General features: G+C 48.0%; 2 protein-coding genes across 16 annotated transcripts in view; one reads left to right on the top strand and one right to left on the bottom strand.

Annotated features, from left to right (window-relative positions):
* The window catches only part of ITFG1 (integrin alpha FG-GAP repeat containing 1), a 95,686-nt gene extending 81,141 nt beyond the window's left edge, over positions 1-14,545 (bottom strand). The window contains exons 1-5 of one of the 2 annotated variants that reach the window (XM_036275034.1): positions 14,350-14,545; positions 12,225-12,297; positions 11,441-11,586; positions 9,991-10,048; positions 8,512-8,586 (exon numbers count right to left, since the gene is read on the bottom strand). In XM_036275034.1, the coding sequence (XP_036130927.1) occupies positions 8,512-8,586; positions 9,991-10,048; positions 11,441-11,586; positions 12,225-12,297; positions 14,350-14,545 (548 nt within the window). Of the gene's footprint in view, positions 1-8,511; positions 8,587-9,990; positions 10,049-11,440; positions 11,587-12,224; positions 12,298-13,282; positions 13,317-14,349 lie in introns of those variants that run through there. The other variant, XM_036275035.1, reaches the window with a different exon arrangement.
* Positions 14,546-14,825: 280 nt separating this feature from the next.
* PHKB (phosphorylase kinase regulatory subunit beta) overlaps positions 14,826-22,707 on the top strand; it is a 104,218-nt gene continuing 96,336 nt past the window's right edge. For 8 of the 14 annotated variants that reach the window (XM_036274200.1, XM_036274196.1, XM_036274195.1 and 5 more), the window contains exon 1: positions 14,826-14,911. In XM_036274200.1, the coding sequence (XP_036130093.1) occupies positions 14,836-14,911 (76 nt within the window). In that variant the 5' untranslated portion in view covers positions 14,826-14,835. Of the gene's footprint in view, positions 14,912-16,991; positions 17,106-22,707 lie in introns of those variants that run through there. The other 6 variants (XM_036274193.1, XM_036274202.1, XM_036274203.1 and 3 more) reach the window with 6 other exon arrangements.

Below are 22,707 nucleotides of genomic sequence, written 5' to 3'. Positions count from 1 at the left end.
CGGGAGGGCCATAATCAACAGCCAGGCAGCAACAGGTGCTGGGGACCACGCAGAGATGGAACTTGCCGTGGGACAGGAAATGGCACACCCGTGGACACGGCTGGGCAGACTTCCCACGGGAGCCTGCAGCCCACACGGAAGCACCCCCCCAGAACTGAAGGACGAGCAAGCTTAAGTAAGATCGCCCCCCACAATTCCTCGTCAGCAGGCATTCCCATGGATCAAGGCCCCGCTCAGATCCGCTTTCTCCAAGAGGCCTGCGGTCTCCTACTGTTTCCCGGGAGCACTTTCTCGACTACCAGCTCTTTGGTTTGCACTGACACCTCCGCGGAGCCACCTCTGAGAGCGCGAGCCCTCGGGATCAGCGAGGCGCAGCCGGGACCTGCCCGGCCCTGGCTGCTCGCGGGCTGGACGGAGTCGGTCTTCAGTAGCACCTGTTTTCTATTTCTAGTGAGAATTTGCCATTTCTTTCATAGTACTAGGGTCCCATCCCTTATGGAAGTATAGGCATGTCATCTCTGAGGAGCAATTTAAGGATAATTAAGTCCAAATTAACGATCCACCCAGTATCCAACGCTCTGTGTAGCAAACGAGTTTTATTTGTGAATTTAGTTTTGATGTATTTTGAAAGTGGAGAGAACAATTCACTAATTTGTCCTTGGCAGGCGGAATCTGGGGAAAAGAACAGGCATTCGTTAGGAGAGACTGTTCTCCACACAGACGGTCAGTGTTCTGCACAGAGAACTCCACCCTGACAGGCCCCTTGGACACGCCTTCCAGCACACACTGGGCCTCGCTGTAACCTGAACACAGCAGGAAAACAAAACCAAGCAGGCTCCGCACAACCCACCTTTATTACTTTCACCAACCCCATGCTATAAGGTCACGGTAAATACTAAAGTAAACTGAGAAATGGTGCTCAGCACTTGTCGTGGGTAACTCAGTGCCAGGCATCCATGCCTGCTCCTCCTTCCGACGGCACAGGTCAGACGTGCTTAAAATAATTTCCACTACGTTCAGTGTAACATGGCTGGTTCACTTCTTCTTAAGACAGGTCAGGCAGTCATCGGTTCTTACATCCTAAGCATGCATGTATTTTTAATTACTAATAAAATAATCAGACACAGGTTAGAGATTCCATGACAAGTTTAACCCAAAGTAATTTCAAAAGAGCTTCCTGGTGTTTCCAATGAGTTTGTCACTGTAGGCCAACGTGAGTTAGAACACACGCTTTCACCAAGTCAAGATGAATGGGGTTGTCATGCGGCTGTGTAACTGCACCAGGGCAGTTACTGAGCTCGCTCCCCGCAGAACTCTTTACAGGTCTGCTTTCAAATGAGTTGTAATAGAACTGTGGAAAACCTCCAACAACTGGTGATATTTGTCCTCGGAACTATTTGACAAGGATGCGTTTCAAATGAAGAGTCCAGGACAGCGACAGCAACAGTCACAGAGATGAGGCCCAGCGCAGCGGCAACATGTTTCACTTGACCCACACGCTGTTTTGTAAGTTTTGAATCCACTGCTAAAACTTAAATAAAAGTCTGAGCCTGCGGCTTCTCTGGAAACAGCGGAAGGTCTGGCACCCCGCTGGGCAGTGGTGGAGGCGGCCTCTGGTCTCCTTCGGCGGGGGGACCTCCCAGTTAGCAACTCTCAACAAAATACTCACTGTGACCTTGCTTTTCTGAACATTTCAAATCAACACTGAAGCTCATCGCAGTAAACATTTATACTTGCTGCCCGCACTTCGCTATTTTATTTATTTATTTTGTTAATCCTCACCCAAGGATATTTTTCCCATTGATTTTTTCAGAGAGAGTGAGAGGAACAGCAACGTGAGAGACACGTATTGACTGTTTGCCTCCCACACGTGCCCTGACAGGCTGGGGCTCGAACCTGCACCCAGGTACGTAGCCTTGACTGGGAACCGAACCCGCGACCCTTTGGTCCTCGGGCCGATGCTTTAACTACTGAACACTCTGGCCAGGGCTGTGCTCTGCTATTTTACATGAACACTTCTTAAAGGCAGTTAACTGATCCCTATATTTTATGCACAGTGTCTATTTACCCTTCTGATGTGTACCAAAGGTGTGGTGCATTTCAAGATAGCTGAAAACTGAATATACAGTTGTCTATCACAAATTGTTTAAAATGTTATAATTCAAAATAAAATTCATTTTTCCTTCTACATTTAATGTTGCTCTTGGTACATATCCTAGTTTTTCAATAATAAGAAGCAAACACCATATTTTTCAAGCGACTATGCTCATATAATCTATAATCTTCTCATACGTGCTCAACTCCATTTGAAGTCCAAGGTCACAAGTACAAAGTGTTCTGATTACAAAGGAAGACACAGCAGAGATGAAAAGTGGGCAGTTCCGAGCCGTGCTGAGTCTATTTGTTGACATTTCTTGACCTCTGTAGAAAATTCTAGTTATTAGCTCACTCCCCACCCCACACACAGGACACATAACTATGTCAAGGTGTTCTAATGTGTGGGCATCATTGCCCTTAACCTCGAAGAACAGCATTTACCAAAGAACAAACTTAAATGTAATTAATGTCAACTGTAGCTTCTAGTTGCCTATGGCAACTGCTGCTGAAATGACTCCTAACCCACCCACTTTCCGAGGATCAGCCTGTGCTGACTCACGACAGCCCAGGAGACGCGGTGGCAGGAAGGGGTCTGGCACGGACGGGGCGGCGTGCTTCTCCCTGCTGCCTGCTCCTTTGGTCCAGTGGTCCACACATTTCTGCTCGGGCTCTAAGAAAAGTCTGAAAATCTACGTGCCCCCGAACGCACTTAAATTCATTTCTAAGAATGTAACCTAAATGTTTTCATCAGCTTAAATAGCTACAAAATAGGTCATCTTCAACTCTATTAGAATTGTTGACATTTTAAAATAAAATGATCGCTCTTGAAAATGCAGCCAGTGGAATGTAAGGGCCACGCTGAGCTGTTGCTGGGTGCCCACACACAACCATGTCAAGCTCCTCTGCAACTGTCCGCCTTTCCCTTCACCCCTGAAGTTGTGCCTCTACCCCATTTCCTTATAGGGCTTCTTCATGACATAAAACTTTTCTGTATCTGAAGTCTTTTTAGTGATCACTCTATCATATGTCTGGAAAAAAACCGGTATGTAAACCAAAATTGGTATTTCAGTGATTTTGTTTACGTATCCATGTAGTTAAAAAAAAAACAACCCTATGAGTTTATTTTAACTACTAGTGTACAATTGATAAGAACACACATTAGATAGTTTGATCACTTATTAAACCAAAGGTAAAATTTTACTGGAAAAGCTTTTCTCAAAGGGATGAATAGGGCTTTAAGATGTATTAGTTTATTCGTCCTTATGACGTTGATAGAATGGGACAGGACTCAGCAGTCTGTTCCCACCCCCATCTTTGCTGGTCTAAGTGCTAAGAAACCTTGTTCATATACTCTATTAAAATCTCCCTGGAAATATAACACTAAGAAATTAGTCTTAATTTTTAGGCGTGATATATATGTATAGTGTTATGTGTTTCTTCAATCCTTCTGTTTCAGAGACATACGCTGACATATTTATGGGCTGAGAATGTCTGGGGGGCAGGAGGAGAACAGGGGTGGGATTGGGCCTTGCACTGGCAACCACAGCTGGGGGACCTGCACCGCAGGAATCCGGGCTCTGCTCTGCTCCTACCCGGGCTTACATTTCCATGATAAAAGCACAGAGATGAAGAGCTGCTGATTTAGCTGCTGGTTCAGTTCAGGCAAAACATCTGCCACACAATCCAATCCACAAAGCCAGGCCTCACTGTCAAAGCAGCCTCAAAATGGGAGTTATTTCTGTCAGAAAGAGTCTGACCTCATTTCTTCATTTCAAATAAATGTGTTAATATGTATCTCAAGGAACAGGATAAAAACTGGGGACAAAAGGACAGTATATGGTGTAGGGCAGGTTACTAAAGCAGTCAGTGTTAAAATAATGAAACTGATAAAAGGGGTTATCTATTTTTACTCAATAAAAAAAATTTTTTTTCTTTATTGATTCTTAGAGGGGAAAAAAAGGAGGAGAGATAGAAACATCAATGAGAGGGAACATCGACTGGCTGCCTCCTGCACGCCCCGCACTGGGGATCGGGCCCACGACCTGGGCATGTGCCCTGACCGAGAATCCAACCAGCAACCTCTTGGTGCAGGGTTGACGCCCAACCATTGAGCCACACCGGCCAGGTGGATTCATCTGTTTTCATAAACTAGGTTATACAAACAAGGTGGTAGAGCCACATGTTCACCACCGGTGAGCGTCTAGAGATGCCACGTACACAGCCACAGTCATTCCAAACAGGAAGTAACCGACAGGAGCTGTGCAGCCCTTCAGGGAATGTGCATGAATGCTGGCTTGATGTCTGGCTTTTGATACAATTAGATACAGCAGAACGGAAAAATGAGAAGTAATACCATTCCTTTCTTATTTCTCTAGATATCACAACACTTTCTTGTGACTTCAACATGGGAAGGGATATACTGCGGAAATTATTGGGCTCAGAAGCTAGCATGTCAACTTATTTCCTGTTAATAGGAGAGAGAAGATCGTAAATATTTCATAAGACAACATAAGGTGCTTGACTTTAAATGGAATTTTTTGGGACATGATTTGATAAAATAGGTTTTAGCTACGTTATGGAGAAATGCATACAAAATATGAAAGAAATTAAGTAAAAGTTTTAGCCACAGGTCTGGTTGTCCTAGAGAATATTCCAGTCCCATTCGAGACGCTCGCCTTCACCATCCGCACCACCCTGGTTGAAAGGCAGCTGCCCTCCTGCCAGCGGCCTGCCCTGGGAGCGGGTCCGAGGGCAGCGCAGGGGCCTGCTCTGCGCGTGGTCTCCGAGCCCTCCCCCCACAAGAACAGGCTCTTCGACACAGCGGGGGGAAGAGGCAAAGCCACCGAAACAAAAGCTGCCGTTACTGCACAACCCACTGCAGGCAACTGAAGCCAGGCTGCCGCAGGGGGCCAGCGCCTCCTGGGGCCCACAAGCTCCCTCCCAAGAGAAATAAGTGTGAGGAAAGAGAAAGACAGAAAATTCTGTCAGTTTGGCACATCTGTGTTTAGTGCCCTGCGGGTCTTCACTCCCTGGGAAATGCACCACTAGGAACACTCAGGGTGGGTGAAAAATGTGGCCTTGTCATGGGAGAGGGGTCAGGTCCAGCGGACACAGGCACATGCCCGGGCGCATCAATCTTGGCTTAGGTGGGAGCACCTGGGACCTGAGGGCCAGAGCAGTGGTCTCGGCCTTCCTGAGCCGCGGCCCCGTGACGCAGCTCCTCATGTTGTCTGTGGCGTATCTCGCGTGGGCGACCCGCCTGGAGACGGAGGGACAGTGTCTTGGTTCCTAAGACCATCGGAAATGTGTGTTTTCTGATGGTCTTAGGCGACCCCTGTGAAAGGGTCATTCAACCCCCAAAGGGGTCGCGACCCACAGGTTGAGGACTGCTGATCTAGAAGGTGATTCGCTGAAATGATCTGAGCTTACATATGCCTCTGTGAGTCTTTACTTTCAGTAAATAAACAGTCGGCTGTCTTGTTTCCAAAGACGGCCGTGCTATTTCCCATCTCACATGTTCTTTTGCCCTTTTTTGCCCTTTTTGTTTTTTTATCCTCACCTGAGGATACCAACCCCCCCCCCCCCAATTTATCCTCAGATAGAGTGGGAGAGAGAGAGAGAGAAACATTGATGTGAGAGGGACACACTGACTGGTTGCCTCCTGCACAATCCTGACCAGAGCCGGGGATAAACCGAAACCGAGGCACGTGCTCTTGACTGGAATCGAACCTGGGATTCATTGGTCCACGGGCCAATGCTCTAACAACTGAGCAAACTGGCCAGGGCCCTTTTGGCTGTTGATTTTGCCCAGATCAACAGGTAGCGTCTATAGTCCTGTAAGCCTGTGGGAGCATTTAGCACCCTATTTAAAGATCTTGCAGATTTTCCATAACATTGAGGTGCTGGCCAAATTTAAATAAATTTAAGATAATCTTGGGTCTGGCATAGGCATAAAGCACAATATTTACATTAAAAAAGGTAGTTTCGCTTTCTCAATGAGTGTGCCGAGGCTGCCCATCAGCGGTCCTGTGCCCAGTCTGGAGCGTCCATGGTGGCGGCTTCCCCACCTCTGCTCTGCACGGTCTGCGGCCGGGAAAGCTGCAGGGCCTGCGCGTTTCCCTCCGCTTGGTGAGGCCCAGTGCTTGTCCCCACAGGGCCACGCTCTGCGCTCGTGGCCTGGGTCGCGGCACTGCTGGGCTGCAGGCTTCCCGACCGTGCTGTGGACAGAAGCCCTTTGCTGCCGATTCACGCTTCTTCCCTCTTGCCACTGGCACCAGGACAAATCTTGGAAACAAGCTCGTAACTTACGATATGGTCAGCTACTGCTGCGGAATCTGCACTGACATTTAAATAAGAAATCGCACCCGAGCGCTGCTCCCGCATGCGGGAGCCCACCAGTCTAACATGCCAGAACCGAAAGTGAGCAGGTCTTTGGGCAGAACGAGTTTTCTTTCATTCATTCATTCATTCATTCATTTCCTCACCCGAGGACATTTTTCCATTTTTGTTCAGATAGAGTGGGGGGGGGGGGGAGAGAAACATCAATGTAAAAGGGACACATCAAGTGGACCCCAGCCAGGGCCGGGGGCAAATCGCAACCAAGGTGTGTGCCCTTGACCAGAATCAAACCTGTGACTCATTGGCCCATGGGCCGACCCTCTAACCACTGAGCCAAACTGGCCAGGGTAGAACGAGTTTTAAAAGCTACGGTTTCCAAGGATCATCAGAGAAGAGAGATCTCATACCGAATTCACAAGTAAACAAGCTGTGACGCTGCCACATGACATTCTGAGCAGGCTTCTTGTACACTAAGCAGAAACCCACAAAGATGGAGGCGGGGTTTCTGAGCAGTCCCAGCCCAGCGCAAACTCGAGGACCTCGCTGCGGCAGCAGCGGCCTGTGCGGTCCCCGCCCACCCACACGCGACTCCTAGCCACAAAGGCGACGCAGGACCTCGCCCAACTGGCCTCTGAAACAGGGTTCTCTTCCTGGTGCCTTTCAAAGTTTGGGAGAAAACAGTTTCCTCATTCAGGCTTCACAATCAGTCTTCCAAAGGTCACTATAAATAGCATCAAAACACCCAAACTCTTTATCACAAACCTTCAAAAAAAGTGATAGGAAATAGGAGTTTTCTTCAGAATACCTTAAATTTTGACAATGTACTCATCTGTGTGCCTGTGAGTCACATTTCAAAAACTAATCATAAAAATACACGACTTCTCCAAAGTGCGGAAGGAAAACTCATTAGCTTTCCAAGCACCTGGGGAAGAGACTGAGAAGGCGTGTGTCTGCCCCGGCTGGGAAATGAGTGTGCTCTGGGCTCCTGAACCGAAAATGTGCCTTATCAGACACAAAAGAGACAAACCGAGGAACGCACATGCACATATGCATGACCCATGCTCACCAACGACAGTGCAGTAAAGGCGGGGGGTGGGAGCAGGGAGGAGGGTGCCCATGGAGGAAAAAGGGGGACATCTGTAATACTTTCAACAATAAAGATACATTAAAAAAATTAATTAACAAAAAAAGAAATTAACCACGTTCAAGGTATCTGGTGACAAGTGTCTTGCCGTCACGAAGGCTCGCGTTAGGACAATTCTATTTTGAGCGAGAGGAATTGCGATGACGATACTGCAGGATCCCAGGTGGTCTCACCCGGGAATGGCAGGCCCGGACGGCCGGAGTCCTCACACATACTGGTCAAGTGTACAGTGTACACGGAGAAGCTTCCAGAGCCCAGGGAAGGAATGTTTACACTTACAATCACCGACTGCTCACTGAACAAATAAAAGAAGAAAGGGCCCTGGCCGGTTTGCTCAGCGGTTAGAGCGTCGACCTGCGGACCAGAGAGTCATGGGTTCGGTTCCCGCTGAGGGCACGTACCTCGGTTGCGATTTGTCCCCGGCCCCAGTTGGGGTCGTGTGGGTGGCAACCACTCGATGTGTCTCTTACATCGATGTTTCTCTCTCTCTCTCTTTCTCCCTCTCTCCCTCCTGCTCTATCTCAAGATAAATGCAAAAATGTCCTTGGGTGAGGATAAAAAAAATAAAAGAAGAAAGGAACGAAGCTTATCACTAAGAGTCTGGGAGCTACCACGGCTAAGGTGGACAGTCAATGCACAACGTCACAACCACCTAACGAGCCGACATTTCAATGGGGACCTGGACAGTCTGCATCTCTGGTTTCCAGAGGGACGGAGGGATTCGGCTGGCTCTCCACAGAGGTACTTGCAGATCACACCCAGACTGGGAAGCTCGCGTGGCCCAAACGCTCCCTCAAAAAGCTTTAAGAGCAAGGATTCCCAGTGCGCTGGGTTTCGCCACAATGTCCGAGCAAGCAGGTCGCACAGACACAGCCCCCGCGGCAGTAACACCTACAGTTCATCACATGGTCACACGCATATTCTTCACTCACCCTCCTAGTAGTATCTGCGGCTGGTTGGATTCACTGGTGACACCAAACACATCAGGAATTAAATCACCATTGAAGCTGAAAAGAAAACATTAAGCAGCTATTTTATTAAATTCTCTAACTCAGCTTCAAAGGAGGAAGGACCTTGAGGCAGTGTGGTGGACATTACAGTGCTCACAGTCTCTGCCGTGGTCATGAGACGTCAGCAGAGGTGACAGTCTCTTCCAGGCACAGTGTTGAGCTTTTGTAGCTGGGCCCCCAGCCTCTTTCCAGGGCAGAGAGAGGAGCAGGTGTCCCAGGGAGCCCAGCCCCACCGACGACCAGGCCTCTGACAGCCTGGCCCCCCGAGTGATGGCATAGGGGACACGGAGGGGGTGTAGCTGGGCCCCCAGCCTCTTTCCAGGGCAGAGAGAGGAGCAGGTGTCCCAGGGAGCCCAGCCCCACCGACGACCAGGCCTCTGACAGCCTGGCCCCCCGAGTGATGGCACAGGGGACACGGAGGGGTGTAGAGATAACCTTGTGTTCTAAAATTTGGGGGTTGTCTGTAACCTCCGCACAATCTAGCCCACCCATGAGTGATGAGGAGACATCACTGATTTCAGAATCATGATCCAACTTATTTGTTAGATGGACGTAGGATAAATGACCCACAAAAGTAATCCCCGTCTGGTACAGACACTCAAAGTGGCCGCTGAATGTTGCAATAACAATGAACTGTACACAATGAAAAGAATCACATTGAGTGCCTTTAAGAAGAGCAACCCATGAACATACAGACTTCTAATGGCCACTGACCTATTAACACTATGACTGAGATTTTAATAAATAAGAAAGGACAAGAATGGGGTCACACACCGCATGAGTCCCCCAGTGAACTCCACCTCTTTACCAGAAATCTGGACATTTGTACTAATTTTATCCTGGTATGAGCCTACATTGAGTAAATGAGTAATAAGATGAAGGGAGAGCTGTAAAACAGGACACAAGTTCCTCCTCAGTATGGAAATCTGTGCACATCGCTGGAGGAAACCCTGTACTCCTGATATCTGTCTATTAAGCACTCACAGTTTTACCCACAAGCAGTTTTCTGAATTCTCTGACTAATGACATGGCTGGAATCAACACAGATGCATAACAAGACACATTCAAAGCTACTGAAACGTAAACAAAATATAAACCTCTTCTTCTATCCAAAATACTGACTTTATTGTTTCTTTCCTGCATCATAGCAACTAAATATTGTATCACCATGAGCACAGGCCCTTAGCATCATAGCAACTAAATATGGTATCACCAAGAGTAAAGGCCCTTTGCATCATAGCAACTAAATATCGTATCACCAGGAGCACAGGCCCTTAGCAGCTTTAAAGGGAGAACGAGTTACGTGTCAACACTACTTAGCTAAGTAGATTTTTATGTGAAATTTTTTATTTCAGGCTTGTAAGTTTAAAACTACTCAAAGGGAAGCAAACACACACTTACTCCATAATTAGAGGTTCATCTTGAAAAGTCCTATTGAGTATGGTCATATTATTGGGATCTGTGAAGAGAGCACATACACAAATTACAGAAATTTTAAATTATTTTTGACATCACCCTTAGGGAAAAATATTATTTGATTCGTCTCTAACTAATTCCAACTATTAGCATTAATGAGACATTATAAATCTAAATCAAATGGACACCAAGTTCATAAAGACAAAACACTGGGGGAGTTCATTCTAAGTGAGGACCAGCATGATCTCCGTTTGCTTAGAGCCCCCTCTAAGAACCTCAGGTGCATCTTCTTTACATGCAAGTCAGCACCAGAGCAACTGACGATGAAGGTCTCTTGGCAGACAAGACAACATACGCAACACTACTCGACTCTGAAATGTCCGCTTTCCACGGTCCTCCTCTTGCAGATCTTTACTGCCTGCGGAAATCTGAAGTATTGCGAGGACTGCCTACCTTCCCAAATTACAGAAAACAAAGCGGTCCCCTCTGCAGACAAAGGTGTCTGTTTGGGTATGATTAATTCGTTGACTTTCAGATAAGATGTGGAGGTTTGCGAGTGGATGTGGCAGACTGACTCGCAACGCTTCACCCTCGCTACGCTCTCCTGGACCGCATGGCTCAGCCACCCGAGACTCCGAGTCCAGCGCCAGCCTTGCCCAGTGGATGCACCGAAGCAGGAGCGCGGTGACGCTGTGCTTCTGCCTCGCCTCCTCGGGTCTGACCACTGAGTCTCAAGAGGCAGGGGTAGGGCGTCCAGTTTGCTGGGAGAATCACCGTGGGCACGGTGGCATCCTGGCAGCTGCGCAGATGGCCACTTTCTGATAGTGACATTTTGGCTGTGGCTCCCCAGGAGGCTTTGGGGACGGTTTTAGAAAGTTCAACCTGGAGTCTGTTCTTCAGCCATCCAAACCCTTCAGTGACTCTCTCTCCTCCTCAAGACAGCCAGACTGAAGTTTGTTTTCTGAAACTGACCTCAGACCAGGTCTCGGTTGAAAATGAAAAATCAAAAAATGGACTTTCAAAAACATGTTTTACAGATAATTATTGACACTCAACGATTGAATTCTTTTTTTTTTATTCCCCACCTGAGGATATTTTTCTATTTATCATCAGATAGAGTGGGAAGGAGGGAAAGAGAGAGAGAAACAGAGAGAAACATCGATGTGATAGAGCCACATCAACTAGTTGCCTCCCACATGACCCAACTATGGCCAGGGATGAACCAAAATCCAGGCACGTGCCCTTGCCCGGAATCGAACCCATGATTCATTTGTCTGCGAGCCGACGCTCCATCCGCTGAGCCAAACCAGCCAGCACAACAAGTGCATTCTTTTAAAGTGGCTTCAGAGCAAAATTTTTGTTACATGAAAATATCAGGCACATTTTTCCTTTCCTATCCAATGACAAACATTAAAAGCTCCTAAGACAAACTCACTTAATGTTTGATTTTGTCCCCAGATGATCACAGCCCCTAATTCACCGCCAGCATGGTTTTGGGGCAGATACGTCAGGAGGACATCCATCTGAGAGTCTCCATCGTAGTCTCCCGGCACTACGCCCGTGATCAGTGCGCTCTGGTTCCTGCAGGAGACAAGCAGTTCGGAGGTCCAGCCGAGTTAGGGTAGAAAAGGACACCTCTATATCTGTACCACTCCAAAACAGTTCCAAGTTAACATTTCACACAACTGATTAACTTCATTCTCTTCTCAATATCTTATCATCCTTCACATACGTAGACCTGTTCGGTCTACAGGAGAATTCAGGGCGAATGCAAAGTTAGTCGTCTTAAGAAACAAGACCAAGCTGAAATATATCAAGGAAAACTTCAGTTTTAGGCTCAAGCATTGGCAACAGAGTGCTTTCACTTAGGTTTTTTTTTTTTTTTTTCGGTTAAGGGTACCAAGATATTTGGAAGGTGTTTATAACAAGTGGAGGCTTACAATCATTAAAGCAGCAGAGAGTATCACTGTCATTTATCAATTAATAACCCTTGTATTATTTATAAAAGATTTAATTTTGGATATTAAAATTTATTTTAGAGACAGAAGAAGGGAGAGGGGGAGGGAGGGAGGGAGTGGGAGAGAGAGATAAATGCAACTAGTGGTTTTATGTCAACACCATATTGGGTAAATTTTAATTTGAAGACAATCCACCTGGGTATTACATATCCCTCATTATGCTACTGACTGTTTTACAGAAACAAATACATTTGTACTTACTTCAAGGAAACCTTCACTTTGGGTTTAAAATAGGGTGCATTCTGGTCTGCCAAGAAGACGATTAAATCATTTCCTAAAAGAAGCAAATATATAATATTAGAATACAGTTGTCCCTCGCCACTTTGCGCTTCGACTTTTGCAGCTCCACTCTATCGTGTTTTTTTCAAATATATTCATTAAAAAGTTGATCGAGACAGTGAAAATGATACAGCATGCGCTCGGTTGTCTGAGTCAATTTCACACCCCTGTATTACAATTAAATTAGAATTACTGTATGTGTGGACTGTAGTCCTACGTATTCGAGCACCCTAGGAATCCTTCAACGCCAGGTGCAACCGCTAGAGTCTGGAATGGATTAACTGCAATAAACGAGGGCCGGCTGTAATGTTCCCTGGTAAGACACCCAATCAGTGTTTACAAGGATTTTCTGGGCACTGTTCTCAACAAGAAAACTTTTATTTTACTCTAATTCATGTGCCCTTCCAAAGCTACGCATCTGATGAAATGAAGATTGCTAGCAGTATTATCACCAAGTCAACATTCAAAAGGAAGGATGAACATGGACAATGTAGTTGGTCAAGACGAACTGAAGCAAAAGAACAGCTTCAGCCAGGAGTCAGATCAGTTGACTTAAAGGACATGCCTTGTGGCTCAGCAGTTGGAGCGTCAGCCCATGGATCAAGGAGTCTCGGGCTCGATTCCGGTCAAGGGCACGTACCTCGGTTGAGGTTGTGCGGGAGGTGACCGATCAATGTTTCTCTCTCTCTCCCTCCTGCTCTATCTGAAAAACCGGTGGAAAAATATCCTTGGGTGAGGAATAAAAAAGGAACATGTCTTATAACTATATGCCAAGCCCTGTCTTCCCCAAACCTGGAAGACTGTCTAGTTCATAAGATGCATCGCCCTAAGGACATGGGAACGCCTACAGTAGGTACCCAACTAAGAACATGACTTCGCATGTCAGCAGGAAAAGCTGAATCTGCTGAGACCCTCCTCTTGTGGCTCCTGTAGAACCTTCCCCCAGGTTGATGCATTCTTGGAACTCAATGAGCACTCACCGGAACAGACTTTTAGAATCATTTAATCAAACATAAGCCGCCTTTAACGTTAGAAGAGTCTCTGTGTCCAGTCTGGTGGGAGTAGCTACAGGTTTGGGAGTACGCACCCTTTTGGCAACATACGGAGTCATACAAAGAGAGGAAAATATAGCCAGGGTCCACAAGGGGCTCTGGGGGCTTTGCAAGGGCCCCAAGAAATCTGGGCCAGGATCCTGTCAGTCAAACTCTGTGTGAGTACTCACTCCTTCCTTTGTGGCCTTGACCTTAAACAGTACCTGGTGCTGTGGCTTCTCAAGAATGCCAAGACCCTCTAATGCCCATCGTCAGCATCAAGATGCACCAACAAAGTTTGCTTAGGATGGTTAAAGCAAGGAACTCGCAAACCTCAAGTTGGCAAAGAAGGCAGAGATATGGTAGTGACCAAAGCAAGGAAGGGTCAGCTGCATACAAGAGATGAGGCAGCTCAGGATGGGAGGAATCTGCAGGTGCAGAGTCCTTTCCCGAGTGTACTAGCGGCCCATGCAAAACAGCTCTGGGAGCTGTGGAGTGTAGGCGATGGGAGGGCCCAGAGGGCTGGGACCCTGACAAAGGAGGGGCAGGTGACTGAGGTGCAGGTGGAGGCTGGGAGAAGCCCTCTGAGAAGACGTCGTCAAGATGCACCTTTTCCAGTTCACTAAAGGGGAAGGAAAAGGGAGGGAGAAAGGCAGAAAGCAACGGAGGGGCCTTGGGAGGGGACGTGGCTCAAGACTCCTGTGAATCGGGAAGGGCTTTGGAAGGCAGGTGGTGCCACGGGGAGGAGGTGCCTGAGTGAAGGCCGCGGGCTCCTCAGGAAAAAACTGGGGTGCTTCCAGGGGACAGCTCCCCCTGGGGTGGCCAGGCCAGGACGGCGGGGGCACGGGGGAGATGGAGGAGACAGGCAAGCTGTCAAGGATGCTGGCGATAAAGAGAGGGATTCGGGGCTGAGAAAGGGGCCCGGCAACACAGGGGAGCCAACCCTCCGGGCAGGGGACGTGGGGGTCCCGGGAGGGGCACCGGGGCACGGCGGAGGGGGCCGGGCGAGCACTGACTTTCCCGCAGCACGAAGAGGTCCGTCTGCTTGTCGGAGTTGAGGTCTCCGAAGGCCGCCAGGGTGCCCCAGGCCTCGGCCCCAAAGAGCTCGGCCGTGACGTTGTGCAGCGCCCGCGCCGGGGCCGGCCCGCCGCCCAGCAGCGCCAGCAGCGCCAGCAGCCCCCAGCAGCTCGGCAGCCGGCCCGCCGCCGCCATGGCCGCCCTGGCCCCGCCCGCCGCCCGGCGCCGCGCTTGACGGCAGCCGGAAAGCACCGCGCCGCCGGCCCGCGGCCCAGCGCGCAGCCCGCCGCCCGGACGCCGGCTCCCTCGCCCTCGCCCCTCGGGCCGCTCCTCGGACGCTCCGGAGGCCGAGGCTCTGCGGGGGGAGGCGCGCGCGCTCACTTCCGGCCGGCGTCCTCGCGACAGTGTCGCGCGGGCGGGGCCGCCGGGCGGCATTGACAGGCGGCCCGGGGGCGGGGCGGCGGCCAGGCGGCGGCCCCGGCGCGATGGCGGGGGCGGCGGGGCTCATGGCCGAAGTGAGCCGGACGGTCTTGGAGCGGAGAGCCCGGGCCAAGCGCTCAGGTTTGGCAGGCCGGGGCGCCCCTAGCCCGAGCGCCAGGGGCGGGGGGCAGTGGGGTCCTGGAGCGAACTTGGGCCCGCGTGCGCCCCCTTAGAAAGCAGTCGGCGGGCCGACCTTCCGCCCGATGTCCCCCACCCCTAGAAATGAGGGGGTGCCCCCCACGTTATCCCGTGTGTGTCCCCCAGAAAGTAGGTGGTGACACCGACTTCACCCGAGACTTCCTCCTTAGAAATCGGGCGGCGACCACGTTCCTGCCAACCAGAGCCCTTCTGTGTGTCCCTCCCCAGAGTCAGGTGGCCTCACCCCTGGGTGTGACTGTGATCTGCTCGGGGCCTATGTCTCACCCCTTTTCCATTCCTCCCACATTCCGAGCCCCAGCCAGTTATCTCTGTGGCAGAAATGGAGGGGACAGGGCTCAGGCCGCGAAGGGGGCCCCGTGGAGCACAGTCGGGGCTCAGAAGGAAGTGGGTGCCTTCCCTAGACAAGCGGCCCCAGGGAGCCCAGTCTCCAGGTGTGGCCCCAACTCCAGGCCTCCGAGGTCCCCAAACGCCGAGCAGGCAGTCCTCATAGTTCAAGTGTCCTGAGCTGACTTCTTCAAACTGCAAAGTCACGACACCGACACCGAAGTTAGCCCTGGAGGCTGACAGCTCCTCCGAGAGCCAGGGTCAAAAGGTCTCCGAGGCCGGCTGGCTGGACAGAGTCTCGAGCCCAAAGTGTCCATAAACAAGAACAGAAAGTCTCCAGCTGAGAATCGTCCCCTCGGAGGGACTGATGTCACTATACGATATGTTGGGAGATGCTGATGCCCGTGTTGCTGGCAGAAGGGCAAGGCACAGCCCTAGGAAAATGAACCGCGTTTGCACTGATGTTAAGAATGTTTTTTTTTTCTCTCAGCTGATACGTTTCCATGTGCTTTGGGCTCTTCCCCTGTATGAAGTTCTTAGTTGTCTGTTGTGCATTCTCCTTTTTTTCGAAATTGAAATGATCTAATTTCCTAAGTCACACAGAAGAAATTTACTCAACCTTATTGCTAATTTCATTTTGTTTTTTAAATCTTAAAAAAAAGTTCTGTGCTTCCTAGGTAGGAGGATACCAAAACTACCAAGAAAGTAGGAGAGAAGTTCTCCAAAGTAGTCCTTAGGACATTTTAATTAATACAGTTCCTTGGAATAGTCACATATATTTTTGTTTCACACTTTTTCTTAAAAGCTTTGCGTTATGTTGAAGTATTGAGTTGACCACTAACTATGTATCTGGGTTATAAAGAGTGTTATTGGATTGATGATACAGTATCTGGTCACAGAGAGTGACTGCGGCTTCTTACAGGGCACTGAGCTCTGCCCTCAACATGTTTTAAAAGCATTTCTCTTTTCCCTTAATAAGCATAGGGTTTATTTTCTTCTCTAGTCTATTTCCTCTGAAGTGCATGTCACAATAACAAGCTTTGAAAACCTACCTTCTCTTCTTCAACTGAGAAAAAATTCAAATTTCATTTAATTTGTTGAATGTGGTCACTTTAATTCAGTTTCATGTGCAAAGTAGTTTAGTGCATAGTATAAATGTTGGATGTTCTCATATGTTTACATCATAGTAGTAAAAGAGATAATGTTGAAGTCATTACTCAAATTAATTGAGGTTGCAGATTCTTCTGTTAACTCTGAAGTATAGATTCTAAAGTTTCTTGAATGAATCATTGATGTCACGTGTCATTAAAATAATCAACCTGAGTTTTGTTACTTTTATAAGAATATACAAACTGAGCTTTGTTTGAAACTTGGGCTAACCTGACTGATATAGACGTCACTGCCAAGTTCTGAGCATTGTTACATAGTTGCATAATCACTTCACTGCTCAATAGAGGATGTTACTCTTAGCTAATTTTGAGAAGTGGATATTATGTATACGTTATCTATATAAGCAACTGTAACTTACCAAAGCAAAGTAAGTTTTCAAGTCATAAAAGGAAAATAAAATGATAATGAACCTTGATAATTATCTTTTTTGCACACTGCATCATGTTAATAACTGCTCACACTGCTTTCAATTAATCTAATCCTGATTGCTTCTAACCTTCACTAAACAGTTCTGAAAATTGCTGTAGTTTAGCCTGTGACGCTTATGATTAGAGCCAACAATTTGAAATGGCCAGCTCACCTGATGCAGTCGTCTCTTCTCCGCCAGCTTTCTTAAGGTCTGGTAAGTGTGGAGACCCCCAAAGGGGGTAATTTTAAATGCCTTTGTCTGAAGTTTGATGTTGCCATCTGACAGCATTTGGATTTTGTGCCTCTTGGGAGAGCCCGAGTCTGAACACCACTGTTCTGCGGCTGTTAGGCTTCAGTTTGCACTATATTTTGAATGTGACCTGTCATGTTGTTGTGCAGGCGTGAGAAGTGACAGTTGAGCCTCAGTTGTCAAATGGATACAAAGAAAGCTTCTTAAATGATTTTTGTTTTCCTGCATCATGGAAATAACTTTTATAAGTTGGGAACTTTTGGTCGGCATCTCACTGATTTACGCTTTATCAGCTCCCTGTGCCATAGGTATTTTTATACATGTTCATAGGCAGGAAGGGGAAGCTCACTTGGTGAAGAGATGAAGCAACTTGCCTCAGTCCCGGGACTTAAGTTTCAAAGCCATGTGCTTTGCCTTGTGTCCCATGGCTGCTTAGTGGAAGGGCGGCGGGAGGGTGGGCCTAGGGGCTCTGAGACTGTCTGCTGGTAAAACTCCTTGCAGGCGGGTGAAGGCTGTGGAGCTGCTCCTCCGGTGTGTGCCTGGAATGTTGAAAACGGGCTGGAGGAGGTTCATGCATCCGGGAAAGACCACGGGTGGATTCCCAAATTGCACCCGGGCCTTTGGATGTGTCCAGTCTCACTTTAGAGAAGAGAAGGGCTTGGTTCAGTGGCCAAGGAGCTGAAATGAAGACTGGAGTCTTTAGGGCTTTTTCCGTAGGTTGTGGCCACCTTGGGCCCCTCTGGGAGAAGCCTGTTGGCGAGAGGCTGCTTTGTCCCTAAGGTACTATAAGCAGCATGTTCCAGCCTCAGGACCCATTAACAGGTAGATGTGAGCTGAGCCAGCCAGAGTGGCAGCGAAAAGGTCCCTCACGGTTTCACCATCACCATTCATGTCCATTTAGATTTCAAGTCCTGTTTTGGCAAGATGGACGAGAAAAATCTCGAAGAAAAGAAATAAGAAAACAGCTCAGGGAAGAATCTTAAACAGGCGATAACAAAGCTTCTACTTTAAGGAACAAAAACGATGCGTGTCTTCAGTTGTCATCAGTTAAATGACAAAACAGTAGACGTAACATCACCACTTTTTGATTTCTGACTTAATTCTGAACTAAGAGAAAAGAGGACATGCAGCCTGGGCTGTGTTTCCCTGCCGTTCAGCACAGGCTCTGGTTCCCACCGCGGCAGGCCCCGTGGGCCCGGCGAGTCCCCCGCACCGGCAGGCATTTGGCAATCCCGGGAAGCAGAATGCTAATGATAAGATAAGCTTCCATGCTTCAGCAGCCCTGAGAATCTCAGCACCTCCGAACTGTGCTTTCACGGTACACAGCACTTGAAGGCACACACAGGAAGCTTTTCCAGCACCGTATCATTACACTGAAACAGAATGTGCCAAGAAACAAAATAGAAAAATACTGAACTTCGCCGTAAGCCATTTTAAAGACGGATTCCTTATAAATGACTTGCAGTATTTACACTATTTGGAGGTTCCTCTAACCAAAACTTAGCGATGACTCTAAAGAAACAGCGAAGACTTTTATCTATTAAAATAAATAATGAGAGGGGTTTGCATTTATAGGTTTTTGACTAATTTAGAATTACTGCATTTATGCTGGAAATTATTGTTTTTCCCGATTGTAGTGCCTTGGACATTATCGTTGTTGGAGAGTATTTTACGGAGTCCTTTTAACAGTCCGTTTAAAGCATGGGTTCGCAGCTGAGCTTTCCCTGGTGCGAGAAACTATTCAGTTGACCCCCCAAAAATGAAAGCCAGTGTCTTGCTTTTGGAAAATCAGTTTTCCACATACCTAGATTGTTTTATGTATTTTAATCTTGATTCCTCCTGAAATGGTGTCTGCAATTTTGCCTCTGTGTCTGCTCTTTGAATGGAGTGTGTGATGCCTGAGCTGTGCTCTGACTGCTGATGAGTCAGTGAGTCTGTGGTTAGGTGGCCTCACGTGGAAGCCAAGGCGAGCAACCTGGAACTCCAGAGCGGGTGTCCTGTGCGGCAGGAGGCTGCCACGCCGCAGGGGAGGGGACAGCTGTGCCCCACTGGGTGCCATTTCAAACCTTCATACTTCTCAATATGTTATTAAAAACAGTAATTTTAGAAATCTTATCTAAACAATTTTATTGGGTATTATGCTAGGCATTGGCAGACAGTATCAATCATTTCTACTGATAGTCTTTCCGCCTTGATGGGGATTTTTTCCCTTTCAGATTGAGCCCTTGTTAAATATGGCTCATCTAAGCTTGTTGATCTTAGACCTTGACCCCTCATTTGCAGTAAACATCTTTTAAATGGTCTGCTGAAAACAACGAAGTTTCTGCTAAATGTCTTTAAAATAGAGGTATTCAAAATAAGAGCTGTTTGTTGTTTTTTTTTTATCCTCACTCGAGGACATTTCTGCATTTATCCTCAGATAGAGCGGGAGGGAGAGAAATGGGAAGAGAGAGAGAGAAACATCGACGTGTGAGAGAGACACATTGAGGGGTTGCCACCCACCCGACCCCAGGCGGGGTTGGGAACAAACCTCAACCGAGGCACGTGCCCCTAGCGGGAACCGAACCCGGGACTCTCTGGTCCGCAGACCAACGCTCTAACCACTGAGGAAACCAGGCAGAGCAGAGCTGTTTCCCTAATTTACATATATTTCTGGGGGTAATTATCTTTGCTTTGTAGAGTCTTTCTTTAAGTTTTATCTTTGTTTCTATCAGTTCAGAGATCCTGGTGTTTGCTTGTTATCTTGTTTTCATGGAAATACACAGTGAAGCTCAATTAATTTTTTATACCCCCTTAATCCTAATTCTCAGTAGGCTTGTAGCTTTGATAATTATCATTTGTTCAGTAACCACAAGGATAAAAAGTTCTAGCAGGGTGTCATGTTAATTATCATAATTTCAAGGAATAAAACCTACTTGAGGATTAGACATGACCATTGGACTCTCTGCTGCTGTATCACGCTGTATTGCATTGGTATCTGTCCTAAGACCTGCACCCAGTGTAAGCCTGTCCTCAGGCTTATCTGTTCTGCCTTTCAAATCCTTCTTGACTAGGTCCCCCTCTCTGCACCCCTCTGTCCCTGTCTGAATTCAGGCCTTAGGGTGAATGTTACAACCACAGGACTCCTGTGCCGGCGGCTTAGCTTCTCCAGCAGGCCTTCTCTCGCTGAAGTGTGGGTCACGTGACGCCCTTACCCGAACCTTCCCACAGGACAGCATGCAGCACTGACCATTCTGCTCCGCCCTCTGCTGCTCCACGCACGGACCCCCTTCCAGCCTCCTCCCACCATGTTCTCTGCTGCGCGCTGCCCATCTGTGTGCGGCTCCCAGACGTGACGCTGTCCTTCTGGCTCACACCTTTGTCCCAGGCTCCCCCGGTGCAAAGAGCCTTTCTCGGGAAGCTGGTGCGTGTCCGCGTCTTCCATTCTGCTGCAGGGATCGCGCATCTTCATGTGCTTTCTGGCGAGCTGCTCCCTCTGCATCCCAGGTTCAGTTCCTTGCTCTGCTGGTTCCGTTTGGCTCTGACGTCATGGCACCGCTATCGGATAGGTGGCTCCTTTCTAGGCTATGAGATTCTTCAGGTCAGAGACTGAATCAGCTGTAGCTTTGAGTCAGTAGCCTGGATACAGGGCTCAGTGCTGGGGACTTAAAGTTGAATGAATGAATGAATCACACTAAAAAGAATTAGTGCAAATTTGGTACAGAATGAACTTTCCAGAACTCTATGTTGCCTATCACATTTTTATTTTGTAAATAAAATTTGGTGCATTTATTTTCTAGCTGTTTTTTTGTTTTTTTATCTTCACCCAAGGACATTTTTGCATTCATCTTCAGATAGAGCGAGATGGAGAGAGAGAGGAAGAGAGAGAGAGAGAAACATCGATGTGAGAGAGACACATCAATTGGCTGCCACCCACATGACCCCAACCGGGAACAAACCACAACTGAGGTACGTGCCCCTAGCAGGAACCGAACCCAGGTCTCCCTGGACTGCGGGCCGACACTCTAACCGCTCAGCCAAACTTGCCAGGGCCAGCTGTTCTTTAATAAGGACATTTTCATGCTAAATAGATATCCTCCACTAGTCAAGTCCAGAAAAATTCAAATTCAAAACAGAAATCGAGTAAGTGAAAGAAAATAGTGACCTTAGTGTAGAACAACTGTGATTTGGTGCGGGCACCCTTGATGTCCCTACCTGTGGGCAACCTCTCCAGGGCCAAACGGCTCCCCGGCTACCTTCCCTGGCTCAGCACCTTCAGCAGTCTGGGGTGCTGATTTTGGCTTTCCCTGAAGGGACTGGGGGGAGTCACACAGGTATTCCCCCCCTGCATGGTTGTCAAAGTGCATGTCATGAGGAGCATGTTTATTTCTTTACACCTAGAGAAGGTCCGCACTGTTCATTGGGCCTTGTCTATCCCGGTGTGGACTTTACCTAAGGTACCAAGAAATTTGGATTTGGCATTACATTTCAGAAATATGGTAAGGAGGGAGAGTAAAATGATGGGCTTTTAAATAAAGTGGGAAGAAATTAACTTCTTAAATTTTGCCGTTTAGAGTAAGCTCAAAATTTGTCAGAATAATGCCCTGACCGGTTTGGCTCAGCAGTTAGAACATCGGCCTGTGGACTGAAGCATCTCGGGTTCGATTCCTGGTCAAAGGCATGTACCTCGGTTGCAGGTTCGATCACGACTTCAGTTGGGGTTGTGTGGGAGGCAACCAATCAATGTCTCTCTCTCATCAATATTTCTCTTTTTCCCCTCCTCCTTCCCTTCCATTCTATCTAAACATCAATGGAAAAATATCCTCATGTGAGGATTAACAAAAGAAAAAGTCTGTCAGAATGAGAAATGATACATTTATGTCTGTACAAGTCCTAGACACAGTGAGAAGCAGCGCACTAGAGAAGAGTGTTTTCGCGTGAGGCTCTTCAGGTCAGAGCCCGGCGGTGACCGCGCATCTGACCTACAGGAGAGGCTCCTCTGCGTCAGGGTCACCTCGAACTAGCAGGAGTGAGGGACGTGAGAGCCCGGCAGAGGACAGGTGTGCCACGGGTGCGCGGCTGAAGCAGGGTAGTGACGTGGACCAGGGCGGTCAGTGCCAACGCTGCTTGGCAGAGAGCTCAGTGTTTGGGGGGAAATTGTTGTCAAAGCAGTATTTCTGATTTAATGTTAGTGTGGAAGCATATATTGCTGTGAATCTGTATTATTTTCATTTAAGAAATATATATATATTTTTTTATCCTCACTTGAGGACATTTTTGCATTCGTCTTCAGATAGAGCGGGAGAGAGAGAGAGAAACATCGATGTGAGAGAAACACACTGACTGGTCGCCACCCACACAACTCCAACTGGGGCCGGGGACAAACTGCAACCCAGGAACGTGTCCTTAGCGGGAACCTAACTCAGGTCTCTCTGGTCTACGGGCCGACGCTCTAACCGCTGAGCCAAACCAGCCAGGGCAAGAAATATAATTTTTAAGAGAAGACCAGAAACAATAACTTTATCCCTCCCCACCCCCCGAAACAACAACAACAAAGAAAACCCAAAACATACCTCAGTGTGAAGTC

This window comes from Molossus molossus, unplaced genomic scaffold, assembly GCF_014108415.1.
Source record: "Molossus molossus isolate mMolMol1 unplaced genomic scaffold, mMolMol1.p scaffold_m16_p_21, whole genome shotgun sequence".
NCBI classification, from domain to species: Eukaryota; Metazoa; Chordata; class Mammalia; order Chiroptera; family Molossidae; genus Molossus; species Molossus molossus.
Note: the sequence above shows the minus strand (reverse complement) of the source record. Positions and strands in the feature narration are given on the sequence as shown.